At 38.0% G+C, this 24,727-nt stretch overlaps 1 protein-coding gene across 1 annotated transcript in view; it reads right to left on the bottom strand.

Moving 5' to 3' along the window:
- Nucleotides 1-22,618, bottom strand: part of SCAMP1 (secretory carrier membrane protein 1) — a 28,130-nt gene extending 5,512 nt beyond the window's left edge. Inside the window, exons 1-7 of the mRNA XM_008924714.2 lie at nt 22,529-22,618; nt 16,938-17,015; nt 12,406-12,504; nt 12,024-12,135; nt 5,941-6,069; nt 2,989-3,148; nt 1,197-1,298 (exon numbers count right to left, since the gene is read on the bottom strand). Of these exons, the coding sequence (XP_008922962.2) occupies nt 1,197-1,298; nt 2,989-3,148; nt 5,941-6,069; nt 12,024-12,135; nt 12,406-12,504; nt 16,938-17,015; nt 22,529-22,603 (755 nt within the window). The 5' untranslated portion in view covers nt 22,604-22,618. The remainder of the gene's footprint in view (nt 1-1,196; nt 1,299-2,988; nt 3,149-5,940; nt 6,070-12,023; nt 12,136-12,405; nt 12,505-16,937; nt 17,016-22,528) is intronic.
- Between the last annotated feature and the right edge of the window lie 2,109 nt (nt 22,619-24,727).

The following is a 24,727-nucleotide window of genomic DNA, read 5'->3' as shown; positions in this document are numbered from 1 at the left end:
AGCAGATAGCATCAGTTGAACTAATAGACAAGACTGCTATCTCAGAATCTACTTCAAACATTTCCCCATTCTTCAGAATTGAAACACTAACAGACACCAACAGTATCAGACTTGAAAAGTAAAAAAGCAAGTTGCCTCAAGACCAAAAAACCCTATGTTAAGATGGATTCTTCCACATTAAAAAAAGCAAAAAAATGTAGTGAATTCTCCCAATCTTAAAAGTTTCCTCTACCTGTTTCAAATTGCTTTGATATCCTCTATGTGCCACTGGAATCTACCAAAAACCTCCAAAATCCAAACTGTACTTATCATTTTCTGATGATCTGTCTACTTTCCATACCCCTTCCCCAAGCATGCTTAAAAGCACACAGGCTTGGATGAAAAAGCAAAATAGAAGATTCCAGAGCAAAAATAATAAAACAGGATCTTTCCTTACACAACAGTTCTAAACCCAATGCTGTTCTGTCTGCCTTACATATGTCTGGAGGTTCACAGCAAAAAGTACTGATACAGAGAAGTGTAATTTTCCAACTACAGTACTGCCAGTCACAGGTCTCCATGTTACCAGCTGGCTACTACAACCATGCTTTCAGTTAATTCCTTTTTTTCAAAGACAGTGATTGATTCCCTACAGCTTTTCCTTGTAAAATGTAAATATCAGATGTCACAGGCTCAAATAAAAGATAAAATACATACAAGATTCACGTAAAATCAACTTTTTACAGAATATGGAGATGACTCAGACAAATGCACTTTTCAAATATCAAAGATATACCACTATATTTACCCAAATACATTGTTGATTCATTCTTTGAATTTTAGCCACAAATTTCATCACTAAGTAGTATATTAATATAATTAAAATAACTAATGAATACAAAATAATATGCAAATATACAAATTTTTTTTCACTTTCCTTTATCTTAAGTAGAGAATGAGTAACAACTCCTCATACCACCAAAACAGAGGAGGTAATGTATAAAAGAATAGTTCAGTACTTCAGACTGTTGGGATGAATTTCACCCACTTCTCCTAGTTAAGAGCACTCCAAAAATGCTTTCCTTTGAATGTTAAATGTAACAGTGAACACAATGTTCTTATGTATGTTGTATGTTTCTTCTAAAACATACAACTGTAGTCAAATATGAATGTCTGTCTTACAGACAGTACAGCACTATAGCAAACTGAATACTTACCAGTTTCCCCATCTTTGAAATCCTGCAGCTTGAAGTACGTGTACAGCAAACTGACAGATATATACAAAGAAGAACACAAAGAACCTGAATGAACTGTCACTCCTGAAAGAGGCGGGGGGAAAAGATTAAAGCAGCCAGAATATTAATTATAATTTTTTGCAAGTTCTATAGTACCAATCTAACTTTCTTCTGTATTAACTAGAGGAAAAGTCCTTTCATTTATCAACAGTGACTTGAAATGAGCAATTCTGTGGCTTTGTAGAGTGTTTATTTACAAGAGCTGCTCTTTCTTCTTTAATATAGTATTTTTGCCACCTGCACCTCTATGAAAGGTGAGAACAGTTCTGTTCAGCACACAGCAGGGTCTCTTTGACTAAACATGTAAGTCTGCATGAAGAACAGAATTCTGGTCCACTTTTAGACTGAAATTTACAGTGGGGGCAAGATGGGAATAAAATATTTTACTTGTAAAAGAAAATAAAATCTCATATGGATTTACTGAAACATAGTACACACCAGAATAGTGAAGCAGCTTTTACTTTGAAGTAATATATACAAAATAGGTTTGCTGTTTAAATTACTAAAATGTCAGCTTGACAAAGACTGAAGGTAAAAAAAAAACCCGGACACATATAAGTGTACAGGCAAAATCTCAACAAAGACTCCATTTATTGCTATCAAAACTAATTATCATATGATATGCTTGCTACTGGAGTCCTTAAGAAAGCAGAAATCACTTAGTTAACTCACAGTATCAGATTTTGCCTTTAATAGCTCTTCCTGCAGAAGAGAGTTTGCTAATTTCTATTCAATCAGTTCAGTTCAATAACTATTTCGTTTTCAGCTAAGCAACTGACTGAAAGTTGAATATACGAGTAGTAGTTTTCCTTTTCCAGCCAACCAATATTCACTAAGGAAAGCTTGGGATTTACTACAGAGCAGATGCAAGGTAACCTATATGATTCCTCCAAGATTTGTGGGCACACCAATATCCCCCTGGTTAGCAAAAATAAACATCTCATTTAGTCTAAGTGTTACACTTAATTGCAGTATCTGACCATCAATCTTTCTCTACAAGAATAAGGGCATTTTAACTCAGAATATCCTGAATCACTTCAATGTTAAAAAAAAAAAGTTCCCAAGAAATCCTATAAGAGTACAGGATCTGGAATCTCTGCATCCTGATCTTCACCAAAAAAATTCAATTTTGCATGAAACACATCATTCTACTCTTAAACACAAACCTGTCACACACCTTACACTTATGAAGCCTGCAAAGATTGCTACAAGATAGGAAAAATACTAGTTTGTTTATTATCTACCTGTTCTATTCAATCTTAAGAATCTCAGGCTACTTCAATTACAGATACTGTAGGTGTCTATCACTTAAAATTTTAAGTGTAGCTGTTTATGAAGTTCATTCAGGAAGCCAAAAATTTAAGACACTCTTGACTATTAACCTACTCAAATTCTTGCTGTGAAGGGACAAGAGATTTAATGAGAATTTTCTTTACAACTGTTATCAGTCCTTACTAACTTCAACAAAATTACATATTTCCTGCAAATATTTTGTCAATGGTAGAAGCTGTAAGTACTTTAAAGGTTATTCCATGACATTACTAGCTATTGCCATGTATATTTCAAATTCAACAACTGAATCAATGGCAAACATACTACTTGTTTCTAATGAAAGCATATTAAAGGATTATCATAATGATAATTAAGCAAATTCTGAAATGTTAATGCATTTTGATAAGCTTTTAAATATCCCAAGTCAAGCTGAAGTTGTTACCTGAAAGCTCCATAAAGTGGTCTGTACCAGCAGACAAAAGAACAAGGGGTAAAAAGCAAGAACCAGAGAATACTCAATCCAAAATCAACCCCTCGTGTAGCATCAACGTAAAACCAGGCCAAACATCCAAAGATATTAAGAAACAGTGTCACTGTATGGACTGTAGAAACAAAAGCAAAATAGTCTTGATTAGGTTATGTTTATACAATAAATTATTACAATTATTAAATTAATATCCAATTTGAGCATTTTAAACAAAACATCAGCATGTGGAAAATAAGCAATACCCTCTCAATGCTCTCAACAATAAACAAATTTTTATATAGTTTTCTAACTTTCAGGTAAACCTTCTCTTCACAAGTGAAAGTACTGAACATGAAAATTCAAGTACTATGATGTATAAAGCAAAAATTCTGACATTTTTGAACATGAAATGATGAAAAAGGAGGTTTCTACAGCTGCAATAATTGGTATTTTTCTACAGTAACAATTGAATACAAATATTTAATAGACTAATGAATATTTTTTGAGACAAAGCTTATAAATGACATTAACTGCATCACAAAATAAGCATTCTAATTTGAAAAGAAAAATTTCCAAAAAAATCTTTCAATGAAAACCTCTTTGTCTTCCATATGTTAAAACAAACAAAAAAACCATTTTCTAAAAATGTTCCTCAGTAAAACAAGATTTGCAAGAAGTTGTTCTAATGCTTTAACGCATTTTACATATTCAACTATTTCTTAGAACACTGGTCTAAGGCAGACCATCTGCCTTTTTGGTGCTCAATACTATCATTTTCTCATTGGCAGACCTTGTTACAGGTTAACTATTCAATTCCAGCTAAAGAAAATGCATTTGGATTACGACTTCACATTTTATTTCAAGTAAGTTTACTTCTCAGAATAAGATATAGCAATATTAAGAAACATTACAACTACTACCTTCATGCTATCTGGCAGAGAGAAGTTAGTTACTTCTGCCAAAGTTAAAAGATGAACATGAATTTTTCTTTTTTGTTCAGCAATAACCCGTGGTTCAGGAGCAATTTTGCTATCTCAGAGGACAGTTTCTGTCCTTGTGGACGAGAATAAAGTAGGGTATTTATCATTGTGTGTGCTCAAGCTGGTCCTGACAGCAATGATTTTTTTTTTTATTTAAGTTCAGAGAAACACTTTAGTCATTCCACTGTAAGGTAAGGTCAACAGAAGAACTGGCAAGATACTAACGATTCTGAAAATAATACTCCTCTTTGCTGCTGCCTTAACCAGTACTTAAATAAGCTCTAAATCAACTCAGTGGGAAAAAAAAATCTTAAAAGCAAAATGCACAGATCATTGCACGAACAGCTGATAAAACTCAAAACACTTCCCTCAGACAAATCACATTTTCCTGTAAGAAAATGCACCAGAATCAGGTGCTTTTAAATGAAAGGCAATTAATGCACCTACATATCATAGCACTGCCCCAAAAGGTCAGAAAAGCAACTCATTTCAGAATTTGTGTGTGTGTGCCTCATAAAGCACAACAAAGGATACAAACCCCAGTTCTTGCCTTTTGACAAATATAAGAAAGGTGTATTCTCTCTTTTTCTAGTCAACACTGGAAAAGAGGGAGACACCCTAGATTACTAGAAACGTTCAAATTCTGGTGGAGTTCTGGTTGAAACCTCAGGCTACCTAGAAGATGAGCTGTCACACCAGTATAAAAGCACAGCTCCCATATATTTTGAAATAATATAACATTGTTGCTTCCTTTATTTGTTGCCATAAGAAGGAAAACTAAAACGAGTATTAATATTCCAATTCTCCCTGCCCAACTTCACTTCCTGTTTGAAACATACACACTTTCAGAATTCAGTCCTCCAAATGGCCAGAATTAGTAACCATCCTAAAATTCTGAGTATTTCATCTTAGATTTCATATAAATCTTAATTACCTGTCAGCTTTATGAGAGTGACTAGTCATACATTCTACAGTTGCTTATTTGAAGATTAATGACCCAACGATGGGTCATTCCCACAGAAAGCTGTGGATTATGATGAAATGGAATAGACTTGATTCAATGCCATCTGCTCATTTTAGGTATTTCAATTACGGGGCTCAATCACAGCAATAAGATTACTAGAGCAACATGTAAAATTATGGAGATTTGCTAACTATGTCTGAAGCTATGAAAAAATACAGAAAATGTCTGAAATTCCCATTTCCTTATAATGTTAAAAATACATTAAGGGCATCAAAGTACCTAAATCTTTGCAATTTCCTCAGTCTCAGAGTATTTATTAGGCTTTCGTCACACTGGACAAGGCAGAAGAAACAAGAGTGGATCTGTACATTTGTTTAATCCAACATTTCTCTAGTCAAAACACAGCATCAGAACGAGAGCAAAATTAATCCTACAAAGATGGTGTAGAGCATTCTTTGGGTACAAAGAGAGTTTTAACATGGACTGATTCTTCAGCTAATTGACACTATTTCTTAAAATAGTCTAACGTGATACTAAGCCTCTGCTATAGATTAAAAACTGTATTAAACTATATAAAACTATGTGTATTAGATTAAATGGATATTACACTTCTTAAACTCAAAAGTCTATTACACTAATTGTGAGTTATAGTTCTTAATATATAAGCTGATTTTAAAAACAGTGAAATTATTTCTAAGTTAATAAATGGTCAAAGCTCAATTTACAACAACAGAGAAACTCAAATTAGAAAATTGCAATAAACTAGAACAAAACTGCCTTAGGATAATCCTCCTCTTTTTCTGTGGAAGTTTTTATGAAATAATTCAATACTTTTAAACCGTAGCAAACCATAAGATTTTGTTTCAACATTTGGTTTCTAGATTTAAAGTAATTTTTCATTACAGATGTTAAAAAAGCCAAAGTAGTATGTATCACCAAGTGTGAACAGGCATTTAGTTTTTTTCTTTAAAAGAAAATACTTACACATCCACAAATAGTACATAATCTTTACTGTCTTCTGGAATTCTACAGGAATGTCTACTGAAAAATCCTGGTAAAAACAAGGACCTACTGGAAAATTCTCAGGAAGAGGTGGCCAGTTATTTTTTCTACCTGCAAAACAGAAAATAAAGAAAAAAAATGGTGTTTATAATATAGTTATACTAGAAAGAGATATACATTTGAACTTGTTCAAACTGTTTTATGCATGAGTTTTTTAAGTGGATGGACAACTTGAGCTACCAAAACCCCTGAGTTTTAAAAGCAATCCTTACAAGATACTGAAATTAAAACTACAGAAATAAAATACAATTAAGTATAGACAGGTCAAGGAAAGTTTATCTACATAAACGACTGAGCAAGCATCTGACAATTCCTATAAAGTAGTAAGAAAAGAGAATTCTTCACAAAAAAACTCAGATATGAGCAGAAAAACAATTTCTCAGAGTTCCTTGACTTTTATATTAATATTTTCCATAAGTCCCATCATACTCACATACTTTGTTGAATACAAAGACAGGGGACTGAAAAGCATTCTTCATTTTCAGAATTGTGGTATTTTTAACACCAGACTATCTCTAATAATTTGATCTAGTTTCCAATATAGTTTACAGTCAGAACTTACCTAAAAGGCAGAAAATCTCAAGAAAGACAGTTACTGAAATGGTCTGTAATTACCTTTTTCTTACAAGAATATCCCCTACAGCATCAATGTATTTTGGTACAGTTGTGTGGGTATCAGACACATGGATTTCCTGTACTATTATCTAATCACAGCCTCTGTTGAATACAAGTCATACCAAGCACAGACTCAGAGATTCAACTGAGACAATTGCTGCAGCAAACCTTTACCATAGCATTTCAACCTCTGGATTCAAGAGATACATGCCCAAATGAAATAGCTGAAATAGGAAGCAGCACATGCTCAAATGCAATGCTGCTCAGGACCCGAGCAGAGAAGACTGAAGGCATTGAGCTGAGGTGGCCTACCAGCTTGAAGATCTTTCACTGTAGTCAATATGACAACACATGACAACAGTGTCCTAGATACGCAGCCAGCATCTTAAGGCAATTGAATGCAAACAGCTAGAGGTTTACAAAAGACCCTGTCCTCCTATCAAGACAACTCTACAGTATGTTCAAAGGAGTTCAAATGAGTGTGCAGATCAGAGGATCACTGTCAGTCAGTGGGGCAGCAGCAGAGGTGACCAAGGTGAGTTCAGGGCTGAGTGTTAGATCGAGTTGTAGAGGGGGGTTCCCAAGCTCATGGACACCTGAGCAGCAGGACAGCATCAGGAACTGGTAGTTCTCACAAGCCAATCAGGTACAGAGGGGCCCATTGCCAGGAGAACCGTGGGAGATTTAAATGGCTCTAGTGGAGCATGAGTGAATTGGAACATAGGAACCGAATGTGGTGCAGCAGTTTGCATAAGTAGGGTAAGCAGGGAGGGTGCTGCAATCTGCAGGTAGGTTCACACCTCAGGTAAGTGCTAAGTGCTGTAGGTCTCTGCCATAATGGTGGGCACTTGTCTCAGAAACAAAATGAGTGTGTCTACTGAGACAGCCCCTGAGAAGTCTGATGCATCCACCCAGACAGAACTGGTAAGGAAGGAGACATCAGTACAGGTGGTAGCTTGCAATGAATGCCCAGATACTTCTCCTGGAGGAAAGGCTGGTACCTGAACAAGTGTGCAAAGGTTGATGGCCTGTTGCAGCAGGCGGACAAACTGCAATATGCTACACAGTATTAGAGGGGCTGAAACAGAGATAGATACATGGTCCAGAACCATACATCTACAATGGATACCACTGAGTGTGACACATGTTGGACCCTGGTGACACACAAAAGTAGGGCTCCAATTCAACCTCCACCCTCCAACATTCAGATTAAAAATAGGCATGATGTTTTAAAGGCCAAAACGGAGAACCTGCACATGTGGTTACCATACAAAGAAATGACGAGTTATTGTAGTGGGCAACTCTCTGTTAAGGGGCATCGAGGCACCCATCTGCCAGCCTGCCATACAGCTGCAGGAGCTGTGCTGCCCACAGGGGGCTACAATCTGTGATGGTGCTGAGAGAGTACCGAAGCTTGTCAAGAGCACAGGCTATTGCCCACTGGTACTTTTTCACGAGGGTACAAATGACACCAAAAATGGGCAGGATCAAGGGAGACTATAAAGCCCTGGCAAGGTAGGTGAAAAACATCAGTGCTTCTCATCTATCCCACCAGTTAGAGAAATGGGGACAGCCAGAAACACAAGCTAGTGCAGATCAACATTTGGCTTTGAGGTTGGTGCCATCCAGAAGATTTTGGCTTTTATGACAATGGATTGTGCTTTAATCATTGATTACCTCCCCAAAATGCCTGTACACAAACGCGCAGCATGGGGAATAAACAAGACCTGTAAATCTACGTGCGGTCATAGGGCCATGATCTCCTTGCAAATATGGAGACATGGTGGAATAGCTTGCATGACTGGAATGTTGTCACGGATGGCTGTGTACTTTTTAGAAAGGACAGGTCAGAGAGGCAAGGTGGTGGAGTTGCTCTTTGTGTCAGAGAGCAACTGGAATGTACTGAGCTCTATCCAGGGACAGTCAAACAAGTTGGGAGTTTATGGGTGATAATTAAGGGACAGGCTGATACGGTTGACACTGTCGGGGGTGTTTACTATAAGCCACCTGATCAGGAGGAGGTTAATGAGGCTTTCTATGGGCAGCTGGAAACAGCCTTGCAGTCACAAGCCCTGGTTCTCCAGGGGAACTTCAGTCACCCTCGTATTTGTTGGAGGGACAACACGGCTTGGCACACTCAGTCCAGAAAGCTTCAGCAAGTCATTGATAACAATTTTTTGATGCAACTGGTGGAAGAGCCAACAAGGGAAGGTGTGCTGCTGGACCTCGTACTAACAAATAGGAGGGACTGGTTGAAGATGTGAATGTGGGGAGCAGCCTTGGCTGCAGGGACCACGAGATGGTGGAACTCAGGATCCTGTATGGTGGAAGCAAAGCAGTAAGCAGGACTAGAACTCTAAACTTCCAGAGAGCTGCCTTCTGTATCTTCCTACTTAAAGGAATCCCACAGGATACGGTTCTAGAAGAGGAGTCCAAGAGACTGGTCAATATTCAAGCATCACTTCCTCCAAGTGCAAGACTAGTGTATTCTCATGACAAGAAATCAGGCAAAGAGGGCAGGAGACCTGCATAGATGAGCAGGGAGCTCCTCATAAATCTCAAACACAAGAAAGAAATTTATGGGATGTGAAAAAAGGAACAGGTCATGTGAGAACACTATAGGAACATCATTAGGGTATGCAGGAATGCAACAAGGAAGGCCAAGGTCCACTTGGAATTGAGTCTGTCAAACAATATCAAGGACAACAAGAAGCGCTTCTACAAGTACATCAGCAGCAAAAGGAAAATCAGGAAAAATATGGAGTCACTGCTGAATCAGATGGGTGTCCTGATGACAGAAGACACAGAGATAAGGTGAACTTATTGAATGCCTTCTTTGCCTCAGTCCTTAGTGCTGAGGTCGGCCCTCAGGAGTCGATACCTCAGAATTAAGAGAAGGACAGAAAAAGGAACCCTTAACCCCCCAGATCTTGACCCCAAGATCTCCAGTTGGTCACAGAGGGTGGGGTTAGAGACTGGCTACACAAGACTTCACACCCTCCACATATCCTGATGGGATGCACCCACAGGTGCTGAGGGAGCTGGCAGATGCTGTAGCTAAGCCACTCTCCATCATCTTTGAAAAGTCATGGAGAACAGGAGAGGTCCCTGATGACTGGAGGAAAGCCAATGAAGATTGGGATGGGAATAAGGAGGACCCAGGAAACTACCAGTCAATCAGCCTCACCTCCATCCCTGGGAAGGCGATAGAACAGACCATTCTGGAGGTTATCACCAAGCATGCAGAAGAAAAGGTCATAAGGAGTAGTCAGCATGGATTCACCAAAGGGAAATCATGCTTGACCAATCTGATAGCCCTCTGTGATGGCATGGCGGGATGGGTTGATGAGGGGAGAGCAGTGCAATAATGTGTACCTCGACTTCAGCAAGGCTGTTGACATTGTATCCCACAACATCGTCAAAGGTAACCTCAAGAAGTGCGCATGAGATGAATGGACAGTGAGGTGGATCACGAACCGGCTGAATGGCAGAGCTCAGAGGGTCACAATCAGCCAAGTGGAATCCAATTGGGGACCTGCAGTCAATGGTGTTCCCCAGGGATCAAGACTGGGTCTTATTCAACTTTGTATCAATGACCTGGACAAAGGGATCAAGTGCACCCTCAGCAACTTCACTGATAATACAAAACTGGGGGGAGTGGCTGATACACCAGAAGGCTGTGCTGCCATTCAGAGGGACCTTGGAAGCCTGGAGAGTTGGGTGCAGAGAAACCCAATGAAGTTAAACAAGGGCAAATACAGGATCCTGCACCGGGGAGAAATAACCCCAAATACCAGGTCAGGTTGGGGGCTGACCTATTAGAGAGCAGCTCTGCAGAGAAGGACCTGGGAGTCTTGGTGGATGACAAGTTGATCATGAACCAGCAGTGAGCCCTTGGGGCCAGGAAGGGCCAATGGTATCCTGGGGTGCATTGGAAGAGCGTGGTCAGCAGGTGGAGGGAGGTGATTTGACCCCTCTACTTGGCCCTATGAGGCCACACCTGTAGTGCTGTGTCCAGTTCTGGGGTCCTCAGTACAAGAAAGACAAGGAGCTATTGGAGGGTGCAGCTACAAGGATGGTACAGTGAAGGGCCACAAAGATGATAAGGGGTCTGGAGCATCCCTCTTATAAAAAGAAACTGTGGGAGCTAGGCTGTTTATCCAGAGAAGAGAAGACTGAGGGGGGATCTCATCAGTGCATATAAATATCTCAAGGGCGGGTGCCAAGAGGATGGTGCCAGACCCTTTTCAGTGGTGCCCCATGACAGGACAAGGAGCAACGGCCATAAACTAAAACACAAGAAGTTTCATCTCAACACAAGAGAGAAATTCTTTACATTGAGGTTGGCAGAGCACTGGAACAGGCTGCCCAGGGAGGCCATAGAGTCTCCCTCACTGGAAACATTCAAAACCCATCACAATGCATTCCCATGTAACCTGTTCTACGGGACCCTGCCTTGGCAGGGAGATTGGACAAAATGATCTCCAGAGGTCCCTTCCAACCCCACACAGTTCTGATTCTGTGATTCATTGTAGGTACCTTCCAACTGAAAATATTCTATAAAATTCCCCAACAACTTAAATTACTAAGAAATTACGCAAATCAGAATTGTAAAAAAAGACCAGTACATATGAAAATAAAACAGAATTGCAGATACAACTGAAAAGACCAAGTGAAGTCAACCTTGCAGACAGTGTTTTATTTTGTTGGGTTTTGGGGTTTTTTGAACTCCAGTCTGAAGTTCTTCCTTTTGAAAAGGAATATTCCCATAGATCTACTTGTAGCAAATTATCTCCAGTTAAGAGGATGTAAATCTTCTCACTTGTGAAATTGCTATACAAAAACTGATGGTTTTGCACAGCACAGAGTTTTGTGGCAAAATGAGATACTGATTTTAACTATGGATTCCAAAGTGCCATAAAAATTAATAAAAGATTAATAATGGAATAGATCTTTCTGCTATTTGTATAGTGTATTATGTTTGTAATACAGCAAAAAAAAATTTCAAAACAGAAAAGTTCTCCTATAGCTATAAATGACAGATGAAAAGTTAAAGAGATGTTACTTAGGAAGTTACTTTCACTTCATCTCAAAATGCTCCATTTCTATTCAATAACATTACTCAGATACTAATCTAGAACAAAAATAGCTGATAGCAAATAATAACATGTAACAGAGGCCACATTTAAAAGTTTTTCAGGGAAAATCTGCAAAGGACAAACTAGTTTTTATTCACTACATGCAGTGTCTCAAGGGAGATGAACTTTCTTTTCCTGAAGACATTACAAAAATCCCTCTTTGATTTGCTTCACAACGTCACTGTCAAATTAATACAGTTTCTAAGAAGAAGTGAAATTTCTGATACTTAAAAGTATATTATTCATGCATACCCCCTTGCTGACTGAGACTCTGCATTTCCCTTTCTCTGCGATCTAGTTCAGCTGCTTTTCTTTCCAGTTCTTCCTGACGCTTTAGCAGTTCTGCCTGGGCCAAGGCATGCTCCTGAACAAAGCAAGCATCATTAGATACTGTTAAAAAGTATGAACACAACATAAATATTCCAAGCCTGTTTGCTACAATTAAGCATCTCCAGTTATGGCTGAAGATTGACCCAATATTGCACAAATTCACATAGTAACCAATTACTTAAAAGCAGTATTAACTTTAATTAGGAAAGCAGTGCTTATTTATAAAAGACATAATTCCAGAAGTGTATTTAAATAATTATAACTAAAAAGAACCTAAAAAAGTGCCTACAAGTTGCAGACAAACCTTAGCAATTTGCGTGTAGGCAGGTGGTTCTTCTGTTGGTTTCATTATTGCTGGCTGGGTACTGGGTACATTAGGCATTTTCACATTTCCTGGAGGAGGCTAAGGAAACAAAAGACAATTATTGGAAAACAGTCCCCTTTTCTAATAAATTTCTCTTCATTAAACCTGTAAGAAACAATCAAGTTTTTTTTAAAGGAAGTATTACTGATAAACTGAAAATCTGATATGCTGCCTGCAATATTTAAAACCTTCAGGAATAAGATGTTAACTGTACTCTGTGGTGCAGTGTTCTGCTTACTTCGTTTCACATTGCACTACTTATGATAAATACTCATGGAATTTTATAAATCAGTCAAAAGTAAAGAGAATTTTAATTTTGTTCAGATATGAATATGAATATGGAGTTTCTGTTTCAGAGAATTGCAGCATTTAACAGTGATCTATTCAAATTCTGAAAAACAATGCCATTTATTAATAATGTCTTCCAGAGCCTTCTACTTAACAAAGGCTTGTATCACCTGGCTAACTAGAGAAGCAATGTACCACATTAAATTTTCAGTTCAAAATCCATAATCTATTGTTTGACTATTTCACCAGCATGTACCGTAGTACCTGGCTGGCAATTCACTCACTTGGTTACCATCTATAAGAAAACAGCTTATAAGGAGTTTTCAGTGGCTCAGTTTTTGATTTTTTGTTTTAATTTCTCCCCTCCTTATTGCCATTTGCCATTTTCTCTGATTTTCTCCACATTTTTTTATCACACACAATATTAGCCTGCAGCTATCAAACAAATGAAAAAGACTGAAGTTGCCTAGACTGACGTTATCAACTGAACGTGACCAAAGCAGATCAGTATAGCGTTACTACGATGAATTTTATTCTTAAATAGGCTTAGGGGTAAACTACAATTCTTTGTGCAGAGCTTGCAACTTGAAAGACTTCCCTGTTCTGTCATCTTGTGAGACAGAGAACCACTTGTTCCTAATAAGACTGAAATCAAGAACAAAGATACAGTGAGGACTGTCAAGTTTTCAACACAAAAGTACCTCAAAAGACAGCAGGAATCAAACAATATCATTAACTTGGCAAGCTATGACTTGAATCACATTATTGCATCTTTTCTTACCTTCTTTTAAAATATACAGATGCAATACACTGAGGAGGAAATATGATACCTGAGTGAACTTCACCTCTGTGTGTGATATTGCAGCACATCGCAGCAACAGCATTTGATTCCAGCATTTCAAAATTATCTTTTCATCTTATACGTCAAATATTGAGATATCAGAGCAATCTGATTTCTCAGAAATAGACAGGATAATGGTCTTCCTTCAGCCCTCAGCCCCTAAAACACCATAGAACTGTATCTATGTAATAACATGAAGGAGAATACTGCATTTCAAGCACTGCAGTGCAAGCAAACGGCTGCCCTGAGTCTCATTTTGTTAGATCTGTGTGCTACAGTCCATTATTTAACACAGGAATGAAACAGCAGTCAAGACAACTTTCATGTCTGCTTGAAGATTAAAGCCTCTGTCTGTGTACGGGTCTGCTAAAAAAAACCAACAAAATAAATCCCGAACAAACAAAAACTCCAACCAACCAACAAAAAATAACATTTATTATTAGTAGACTTTACTCCCCTGCTCCTAACTGCCCAGCAAAGAACTTGTACCTCCTGACTTCTTAATTTCTTGAATATTTTTAAAACCTTTTTTCTATAGTATAGAAACAAGCTGCCCCTGTTTCTTCCTCTGGTATAAAGTCCATTGACATAAATTCCAGTTCACGCTTTAGCCATTTTCCATCTTAGTTTTTCTTAACAGTCAGCTCACTACATATTTCCACCAAGCTGTCACTTCTCACAAGTCTGTTCTATTGAGAAATCAAGTTTAAGACACTTACCCTGCAAAGAAACAATTAATTTAGCTTTTTCTTAGATCATTATTTTCTATTAGTATTCTTAAAATCTTAAAGGATGGCATAAGCTTCCTGATTCCAGGAAAGAAAGTTTCCCAAGTTGTCCAAATTTTAACTCAGAGCTTTGAGCTTGTGTTATGGTTTCACACTTTGGTGAAGTTTAAACTCCTAAGCTTTCTTTGAAGACCGCTTCCACATTTCCAAAGGCTGTCCTTCCCCAGTAGCACACTTGACAAAGCAGCAAAAAGCCAGCATGATAAGTCTCTTTTTATGGTACATCTAAAGAAGCTATTTCTGAGCTACAGTAAGTATGTCCACACTATTCATGAATGTGTAGTATCACTTATGATTTATTTCATATCACTTGATGGAATTCATGCACAAAGTACACAAAGAGCTTATAAGTGAATCAGAAGTAGTACAGAAAGGCAAGAAGAAGTCAGGTGTGGATAGTCAATTCGGTTTCCTACAGACTCATCACTGTTCAGATGCAAGACAGAAGGTGGGGAGCTACCCAGGAATTAACTGGGAAAAAATTCCACTGAAATATATCTCCTGGGGAGGAAAAAAAAAATCCACTAATGATTTTTTCCAATTTTTTAATGCAGCAATTTGAAATTGATTGCTATATGCATTATTGTGTATAGGTATATATGGCATACCTATACACACAGAGTGCTCAAAGGAGTTAAAAACTGAGAAGCAGCAAAACTTTAACAGAGTTTCATTAAATGATGAAGCAGAAATACTAACTGTCTTATCTCATCTGTTCCTTGTTGATTTCAGATAATGACAAAAGACAGAATGTAATTTCCATGGTGACTGTTAGAGGTGGAGACAAAACCACTGAAAAAGCACTTCTGTTCCCCTTTTTCCAGAGAGCTGCACATTAAAATAAGTGCATAAGTAATATAAAAAGTCAGAGTAGCTCAAGATTATATTTTTTTAAACAACATCTACTTTCTTTATAATAAATGGTCATTACAAAGCAATTTTGAAACTCCTCAAGCTTCCGAAAACTAAATCCAGCATAATTCCTGATATTGTGAGCTAGGAGGAAAAAAATTTGGAGACTTACTTAATATTGTTGCTGGTTGTAAATATTCTGCTTTAAACAGCTGATCCTAGGCATATCCAAAATGAAACTTCTCCCAGCATAGCATTTTAACACTGTATGAAACCTTACTGTTTCACCGCTGTGATGGCGTGCTCTCCCTGCCCCCACCATTTCCCATAACTCTGCTCAAGGGGTTATAGCCAGTGACAGTTGTAATGGATCCATCTGGCCATGAAGTTTGGAATAAACTAACTCCTGTAATGGGTATGCAAATATGACTACAAGTCAATCATCTTACTCCATAAATAGTGGACAGCCCAGGGCCCCTTGAGCTCTCCCTCACAGCAGTGGGCAGCACACCAGGATCTCCCCTTGGGTAGGGACACCTCTCAAGGTTACTCCTCGGAGCTGAGAGACTCCTTGCAACAACATATTCTCAGTAAGTGATGCTAAACTTTGACATCTTAGTTAAGTGATAGAAGGATTTACTGTGCACATATAATCCTTCAGACATAAACCATTGACTAAGTCTGGATTCATACACACCTAAGCTCCCCTCAGGAAGGAGTTCAGGATGTAATGAGGTCCCTTCTGAAACTCATGACCCTCAATGAGAGGGCCTTTCTGACAGTTTTGTATCCTCTAGGCAGTAATCAAATGTACCTTGCCATCGAATCTTGTTAAACCACTGTTGCATTTATTATTTTTTTTATATTTTTAAAAATTATTTTAATTTTTGTTAAATTGCTGTTTTATATCAATTAATATATAGCTGCTTCTCTCTTAAGAGTGAATTCTGTCTCTGTATCCATGACATTGCAAATACTCAAATATGAACATTCCCCAACAGCACTACCAGATTTGCCACAAGAAATAAGACTATATTTTAAACATACAGTATTTGACTGTTTATAAATTATATTGACAGACAGTAAACAGCCCTAAATTTTGCTAATATTGCAAAATATCTTCACTGTCAACAACAGCCACTCAAAAATGCTGTTATCTCATCCCTTGTATTTCCCCCTGCAATGGATAAAAGCAGTGCAAGGTATATTGGAACTATATAAATTAGAGGCAAAAAACTACAGTGTATCTTTAATGTAAACTTTTTTTTTACTGCTGCACCACAGCTTGTGGACTGTTACTTAAATACAATGTTTTTCTGATTCCAAGCAGCACCTGCATTAAGTGAAATAGAAATCAAAATAAAGACATTAGGGAAGTGTGCCACACTCACAAGCTTTAAAGCCAGTGAAATGCAGAAAAACATAAGGACAGACTATCAGAAATCTTACTAAAGAGGGAAAAAACTCAATTCTATTTTGATCCCTTCTCAGGGAGCCACTCTTCCTTAACAGGTCAAAGTTCACTTAAATCAACCTTGCCACTGAATCCTCCAAATACTTAATGGGACTATTTATTCTTAACACATCTTCCACTACCTGTAGCTAGCCCACTACACATATTACAGCGTCAGTCCCAACTGTGGAAACAATACCTCAGAAATCTAAGATAAACAGCATTATTAAGAAATTAATGTACTACTTACTGTTCTTGAATCAGAGAATGGATTATACTCATCTAGCCCTGGAGGAACATTTCTTGTCACCTGTGTAACAGAAGGATCCTAGGAGAGAAAACAGTTGTGTAAATGTATGCACATGTATATAACCAAAAAGTAAACATACATATATTATAAAAAACTCAGATTTTATTTCAATGTAAAAAAAGGGTTTTTTCACTTAAAAAGTCTGTAAATGTCCACCTCTTTGTCTCCAAAATAACATCATTTCATTAGGAGCTTCTTATAAACCTTGATTACACAGTAAAAAAAAAAGTTCATTTGTTGTCATTTGTTGATTTAAATGGAGAAGAGCTCTCATGAGAGAACACAAGAAAACTCTATCCTGCTATGCTGATCACTGGACTCCACAAGTACACATTCAAAAAACACACCAGAAGAAAAGAGCTTTCTCTAATTCTTGGATGTCTCTACCCAGAAGCACACCTTCAGGAAGAGAAAAACCATTTAATAAAAATGAACCTGAGGGAACAGGGTCTCATAATGCTAAAAGCACTTCTGGTTCAGCTTCTACCTGAACTATCAAAATTTAGAAAAGAAGTACATTTTTTTTCCCCTCAATTAACTATACAGTAAGAAAGACTGCTTGAGATATATCTTGAGAAAATTATTTCATTTCTCAGTGCTAGAGACAGTTAGGCTTTTTTGACTCAGTCTTTAATGGCGACCTCTCTTCCCACACCCTTGAGTGGGAGAACAAAGTCCTTCCCACTGTTAATAGAAGATCAGGTTCATGACCACCTAAGGAACCAGAAGGTATGTAAGCCTACAGGACCCAATGAGATGCATCCCTGAGGGAATTGTAGTTGCCAAGCCACTCTCCATGATATTTGAAATGTCATGGCAGCCAGGGGAAGTCCCAGGTGACTGGAAAAAGAGAAACATCATACCCATCTTTAAAAAGGGTAGAAAGGAGGACCCTGGAAACTACCACCCTGTCAGCCTTACCTCTGTGCCTGGGAAGATCATGCAACAGATCCTCCTGGAAGCTGTGCTAGGGCACATGAAGGACAGGGAGGTGATATGAGACAGCCAGCACAGCTTCACCAAGGGCAAGTCCTGCCTGATCAACCTGGTGGCCTTCTAGGATGGAATGACGACATCAGGAGACAAGGGAAGATGTCATTTGTCTGGACTTCTGTAAAGCCTTTGACACAGTCCCCCACAACATCCTTCTCTCTAAATTGGAGAGATGGATTTGATGAGTGGACTGTTAGATGGATAAGAAAGTGGTTGGTCACATCCAGAGGGTAGTGGCCAATGGCTCAGAGTCCCAACGGGCATCAGTGACAAGTGGTGTCCCTCAGGGGTCCCTACGGGGACCAGTGTTATTTAATATCCTCATGAACGACATAGAGGGATCAAATGCACCCTCAGCAAATTTGAGGATGCACCAAGCTGAGTGGTGCAGCTGACACACCTGAAGGACAGGATGCCATCCACTGCGATCTGGACAAGCTCTGGGAGAGGGATCATGGGAATTTTAGGAGGTTTAATAAGACCAAGTGCAAGGAGCTGCACCTGAGTCAGAGCAGTCCTGATATCAATCCAAGCTGGGGGATGAACAGGTGGAGAGCAGCCCTGCCGAGAAGGACTTGGGGGTGCTGGTGGATGAGAGGCTGGACATGACCCAGCAATGTGCACTCACAGCCCAGAAAGCCAATTGTATCCTGGGCTGCATCAAAAGCAGTGTGGGCAGCAGGTCAAGGGAGGGGATTCCACCCCTCTACTCTGCTCTGGTGAGACCCCACCTGGAGCACTGCATCCAGCTCTGGGGTCCCCAGAACAGGAAGAACATGAGCCTGCGGGATCAAGTCCAGAAGAACAACACCAATTTGATTAGAGAGACAGAGTACCTCATAGGAAAGGATGAGAGAATTGGGGTTGTTCAGCCTGGAAAAGAGAAGGCTTAGGGGTGACCTAATTGTGGCCTTCCGGTATTTGAAGGGAGACTACAAGATAGAAAGAGACTTTTTACAAGAGCATGTCATAACAAGAAAGGGAGGATGGATTCAAACTAAAAGAGAGTAGGTTTGGATTAGGTATCAGGAAGAGATTCCTTACTGTGAGGGTGGTGAGACACTGGCATAGGCTGTCCAGAGAGGTGGTGAATGCCCCATTCCTGGACACGTTCAAAGCCAGGCTGTTTGGAGCCCTGGGCACTGTGGTGTAGGGGAAGGTGTCCCTACCCATGGTGGAGGGGTTGGAACTAGATGACCTTTAAGATCCCTTCCAACCCAAAACATTCATAATTCTATAGAATATATGTCTAATTTTTTTTAAAAATACAGTAAGTGACTTAATCTGCAGTTAATATAGAAATTATTAAGCTAAATAAAATAAAAATAAATTTAAAAGTAAAATCTAGTTTCTTAGAATCAGCATCTATTAAGGTATTAGCTTAGTCTTATCAGCAGTAACTTTATCTTCAGATGCAGGAACAGTATTTTCTTCATGGTTGCTGTCAAGCACAATATCAGTCTCATGAGACATCTACTCAACAGCAGCCATTTTCCAAAAAGCAGGAAAAAGTGGTCAAGTCAAATTCAGAAGAGAAATCTGTATTCAGAAATACAATATGCACACAAATAATAAATATCTGACGAAAGAAAGCCTTTTTTACTCCACGTGTTTTAGAGAAAACCAGGGGCAAACAGCTTCTCAGATCTCTTCATAGAGCTATTGTGACATTCTAAAACTGACAAATGAGAGGAAACGTGCTGAAACAAACAAGCTGACAGCAGAAGTCTTAGTACTCAGAAATAAGCTGTACATTTTAATACACACAGGAAGTAGAGAAGGAAGCCCTCCATCAGAAGTCCATTGCCATTTTGAATTAACAATTGCTATAATTCTGTCAAATATTGCTATTGTTTGCTACAGATGAGCAGCTCTGAAAAAACTGAATGACTCAGAGGACATCCAATAACAGCTCTATTCAAGAAAAGTTTCATTACCTAGTTAAAAAAAAAAATTACAGTTGTATTGAAATACACACATTGAACCCCACCATGGCAAGTAGCATTCAAATTCCATTCTCAGAAAACTTGAATTAAACATTTTGGACTTCAACACAAGTTTGCGACCTGATTCTTCCACAAGCAGAAAGACTTAAGGAAAGGTAAACCAGAGTTCACAGGAAAAGAGTAATTGCATAGTTGCAGGACGTAAGTACCAACCTGGAGATTCATCCCTCTTCTATACTCCCTCATTGCTATCTTGTTTAATGCTAGACCTATCCTCAGCTCTTCCCAGACTGGGTGCCCAGGTATAGGTTCCTAGACTAACTGTCTGAGTACCTACACTGCATTAAATGACTGATGACAACAGGAGCTGCACTTCATATTTCAAAACACTACTTACAATATTTCCAAAGAAATTAGACCTGACATCCCAAGGAACATAAGGAATTGTTTTGAATCATTTGCCCTACACTCATTGCATCTCATTTTAAAAATGGAGCAAATGCCAACTCATGTAAATACAGTGATAAAAACTGTGAATCACTCATACTCACTGCTGCAGAAAAAAAAAACCATTGAATTTAGAAATTGTTCAGGGTTCACATTCAGTAATGAATGTGAATAATAAATGTGCAGGACCACATACTCAGAGAAGAAGTGGCATTTAAATTAATGCCATCAAATTTCTATGTTGCATGACACATATTCTAGCAGTTAAAAACAGTGAAAACTAATATTCCACAGGAACAAGTGAATCTATGCTGGCACAACTTATTTTCCATATTTGATATTCCACCCAGCCTTATCTGACCCAAACTCCTGCCAGTTCAGCCCCTGAGTTTTCTGATCTTTTTATTTAACTATTAGTCATTCAACTACAGAACAGAATTAAGAACAGACCATTTTTCATACCTGGCTACTGTAGCTATTGGTGCACTTAAGTCACAGTCATTTCACATGGCATTTTTAAGACATGAATAAGTTTAGGAGACTGAAGTTTTAAGAAACTAGCATAACTTAATTTAACTGTTTTCCATCTAATCTTTCATTTTACCTGCTTCTTGCAGTCTCTCTCCTATAATGTCAATCTCAAAAGCAAAGATTAGCATCACGCATTTTTTTATCTCAATGAGTCAGGTACAAGCAGCAACCTATTTTTTAATATCAAGAATGGAAAAGTCAGGAAAAAAAACCAGAGAACAAAACCAAAACAAACCCAAAAAGTACAACTCATTTGTATCTCACATTGGCAAGAGTACCTACAAAACTATTAAAAATATCTCCTGTAAGTTAACAAATTATTATTACATCATTCAGATACAGATAAAATTAACTGAATACCCAGTTATCACAGAGAGTATACAAACACAATTACCTACAAATGAGAATGTTTAAAATGGAGCAGAATAATCCATTCTACATGAGTTTTTACAGCTTTTTAAAAAACAAATTGAAGGCAATAGACCTCTGTTGTCTAGGAGACCAAAACTAGTCATTAGCTACCAGCTTCACTACTACAGAAGAGACTAGCAAATTAAAAACTGAAGTCGTAAGATACATCTATAACAATTCTTTGCATTACTGTTCACTGGAAATGGGTCCAGAATTGTTCCATTCTCAGTAAAAGGCTTTGATAGCACACATAATCCAGTAATATTCTGGAAAACACCATCAGCTAAGTTTACATTGGTAGTTGTGATTTGGATTTAAGTGAATAGAGTGAACTAGGAAACATCCCCTCCAAACTGTCATTTGGGTTGTCAAAAAAATTTTTCACTGAGTGATACCCATTTTTCTACCAAAAAGACAAAAGCATTTATCATATGCACAAAAAAACTAACATGGGGAAAAAAACAGGCTTGCATTGCATTCCTTTTTCTTCCTGAGTGGAATTAAATTAATGGCATCAGTGCTTTGCACAGAACATTTAATTGCTCAGTATTTTTCAGTTTGCTCCCAAGGACTAGCAGAGAAGTAAAAGCAGTATCTTATTGCAGAGGTCAAGAAACAGGATTTATAAACACTGATTTGGATAGAGATTATAATGATTTTACAACACATCAGCAACTGAAAACAAGTTCAAGTAAAAATCTCTTAAGAAAAAAAAATAGCTGAAAATAGGAACAGGGAAAAATGCACAGGATACGTTTACAAGGAAGAGAACAGGAGGAACAAAGGTAACTACTAAGAAAATGGAATAATTAGGTAAATTTTTAATCCTCATTGACAAAGGCAAGAAGGCAAGACAATTAAGTATCTTCCAAATCCTCGATAACAAGAGTATTGTACATCAAAAGAATACAATAATCACCTTGTTTAGGAAAAAAGCATAAAACTGAAATTATGCAAGATTAAATTATGCTTAAAAGTAACAGAATTTTTCTCTTTTGTTTCTTTTTTCTTTTTTTAAATTTACATGGAATTCATAGGACAGTGCCAAACATCTGAGTAAGCTGACAGAAGTATCCCTGGTTAGTCCTAGGAAAAAAAAGACTAAGTAGAAACAATATACTATGAACATAAAAATGTATTTTAAAAGAAGCAGATTAATTATTTTTAGTGAATGAAATAAAAAGAAGAAAACATGGAAAACACCTTATCAGTTATACATCTCCTTTGGTACAGCCAAGGGAAGAATGAGCTACTGAAGAAGACTGTAGAAATCTTCATTTTTTTAGTTCTAGATTAACAATGATCTCTTAATGACTGGAGTAGTTGCAATCCAAGCCAAGAAAACAGTTCTCCTCATCACAAAAGCTCTTTAAAGAGAGCTTTGTATAATTCACTGTATCAACCCTATCACCTCCCTCATCAGTCACTGGCCACCCTTCAGCTCTGCCATTTTTCTCTTTTACTTCAAGATTCCCACATATAAGGTTATCCAATCTAGCTGCTTTACCAGTCACTGACATCACCAGTGTGACATCACCATCACTTCGCAGCTTCTTTGGCATTTACTGTTCCACAACCCTACCTTCACCTAGCTATGCATTTTCACTATTGCTTTCTGTGCTTGGAAGGAAGTTCCAAGAAAGCAACAGGCACAACCCCAATCTTATCTTCCCAACTACTCAACATGTTGGACTGAATCCAGACTGGTGAATCCACCCTGTGGAAATCATGAGATCAGTTCCAGAAATCTAGCAAAATCAATCCTGACCAATTAGGATTTCTTATCCCTACCTACTGAAGGGCTTTGTTTTGCTACATGAAAAGGATACTCTCTTTCCATTTCAAATTAAATTCTCCATGGATTATGACAATTTATTCCCTATTCCCACTTCATATTAGCCTTTTTTAAAAATGCAAGCAATAGTAACAACACACTTTTCAGCAAGAGTTTAACCTGAGGTTCTGTGGATTTTGATTTGGGGAGGGGCGGAGGGGGAAGGGTGTTACAGTAACTGTTGTACTTCCTGCTCTCTGTGGAGTATTTCCTAAGAGGACACCACTGGCTCAGAAAATTAAGTAAAAATGCAACACAAAAATGCCTGAAACTATGTTTGTTGGTCTGAGCTTTTTGACTCCTTGACCAAAGAAAAAACTATCCATCCCAGCTTTCATAAATGAGTTCTGGGGAGCAATCATAGTTGTTGCTGTTTCAGTTGAAACTGTCCATGTGATACACTTGGCTTTCAGTATGTCCTCGAGAGCATTTTTGGGAAGAGTTTTCTGACAAAGCTTGCTTTTGAGAAAAAAAATTATTTGGCCAGTGCTGGATATCAAAGCTTTATTCCTCCTGTGTTAACTGCTGTGTTTCAAGTTTTAAAATAGGACCCAACACTTAAAACAGATGATAAGCCTGCACATGAAGAATGTGTTTCTCAGTCCTGTAACACTCTGCATTTAGCCGGAGTGCATTAAGCCTCTGAAATTGCAATTTTCATATGTTCAATAAACACTTGGTATAAAGAAAAAAGCTGAATTCTCCAAAAGCTTCCTCCTTGCTCATGCCAGAACAAGTTGCACATGGAAAAGTTAAGTTTCAAGAAGCTACTAATGTTTTGATGCAGTGTCAAACACTACTGGATCTTCATACTTTATTTCTTCCTTCATCATCTCAGGCCCAAGAACAAGTAAAGGTACAGAAGCATCACAAACAACTACTGAATTGAGATTTCATGCTTCACTACCCTAATAGTACATCAGCAGTATAAACAGTTTACATTTAACAGTATAAAGGAAGCTTTAATGCATTGCACCTCAATAATATATTTTAACCTATGATTAAAAACCTCTTAGTACAAGTTGTCCTAAAAGGTTACACATGTAACACCTGGAGGAACTAATGAATTAAGAGGCAAAATAAAGACTATTTCTGTACTTAGAATAATAAAAAAATATCTGAGTAGCCACACAACAGTTCTTCCACAATTGCAAGTTTAACATCTCATTCACTGACCATCCATTTTCCATCCCTCTTAAAAAATGACGTTCAAAAGATTTTTACTCCCACACTGCCAGAACACTATTATTAAATAGGGTAATGCAAAAGTAGCCAACTCAGGTTTCTTAAACTTGGCTTTCAAGCAGTGCCTGTTATATGCCACATTCATCCTATGGAAGCAGAGCTGTAAAGGGTTCTGAGCTACTGAGCAAGGCAAGTTCCCAACCCCTGAAACATAAAAGAACTTCAGAGGCTGACAAGGCCAAATTTGTCCTAAAGCTTATACCAGCCTCATCTTGCAATGGAGTACTGGATACCTAACAAAGTATCACCTCCATCTCACAGCTGTTCTCAAATTGTTCTCCAATATGCATGTTATGTTCCCCTTCGAAATGTTAACTCTTAAT

Source organism: Manacus vitellinus, unplaced genomic scaffold (assembly GCF_001715985.3).
Source record: "Manacus vitellinus isolate BGI_N305 unplaced genomic scaffold, ASM171598v3 scaffold_18_pilon, whole genome shotgun sequence".
Classification (NCBI taxonomy): Eukaryota; Metazoa; Chordata; class Aves; order Passeriformes; family Pipridae; genus Manacus; species Manacus vitellinus.
The sequence above is the reverse complement of the archived record's forward strand: the minus strand, read 5'-3'. Positions and strand labels throughout refer to the sequence as shown.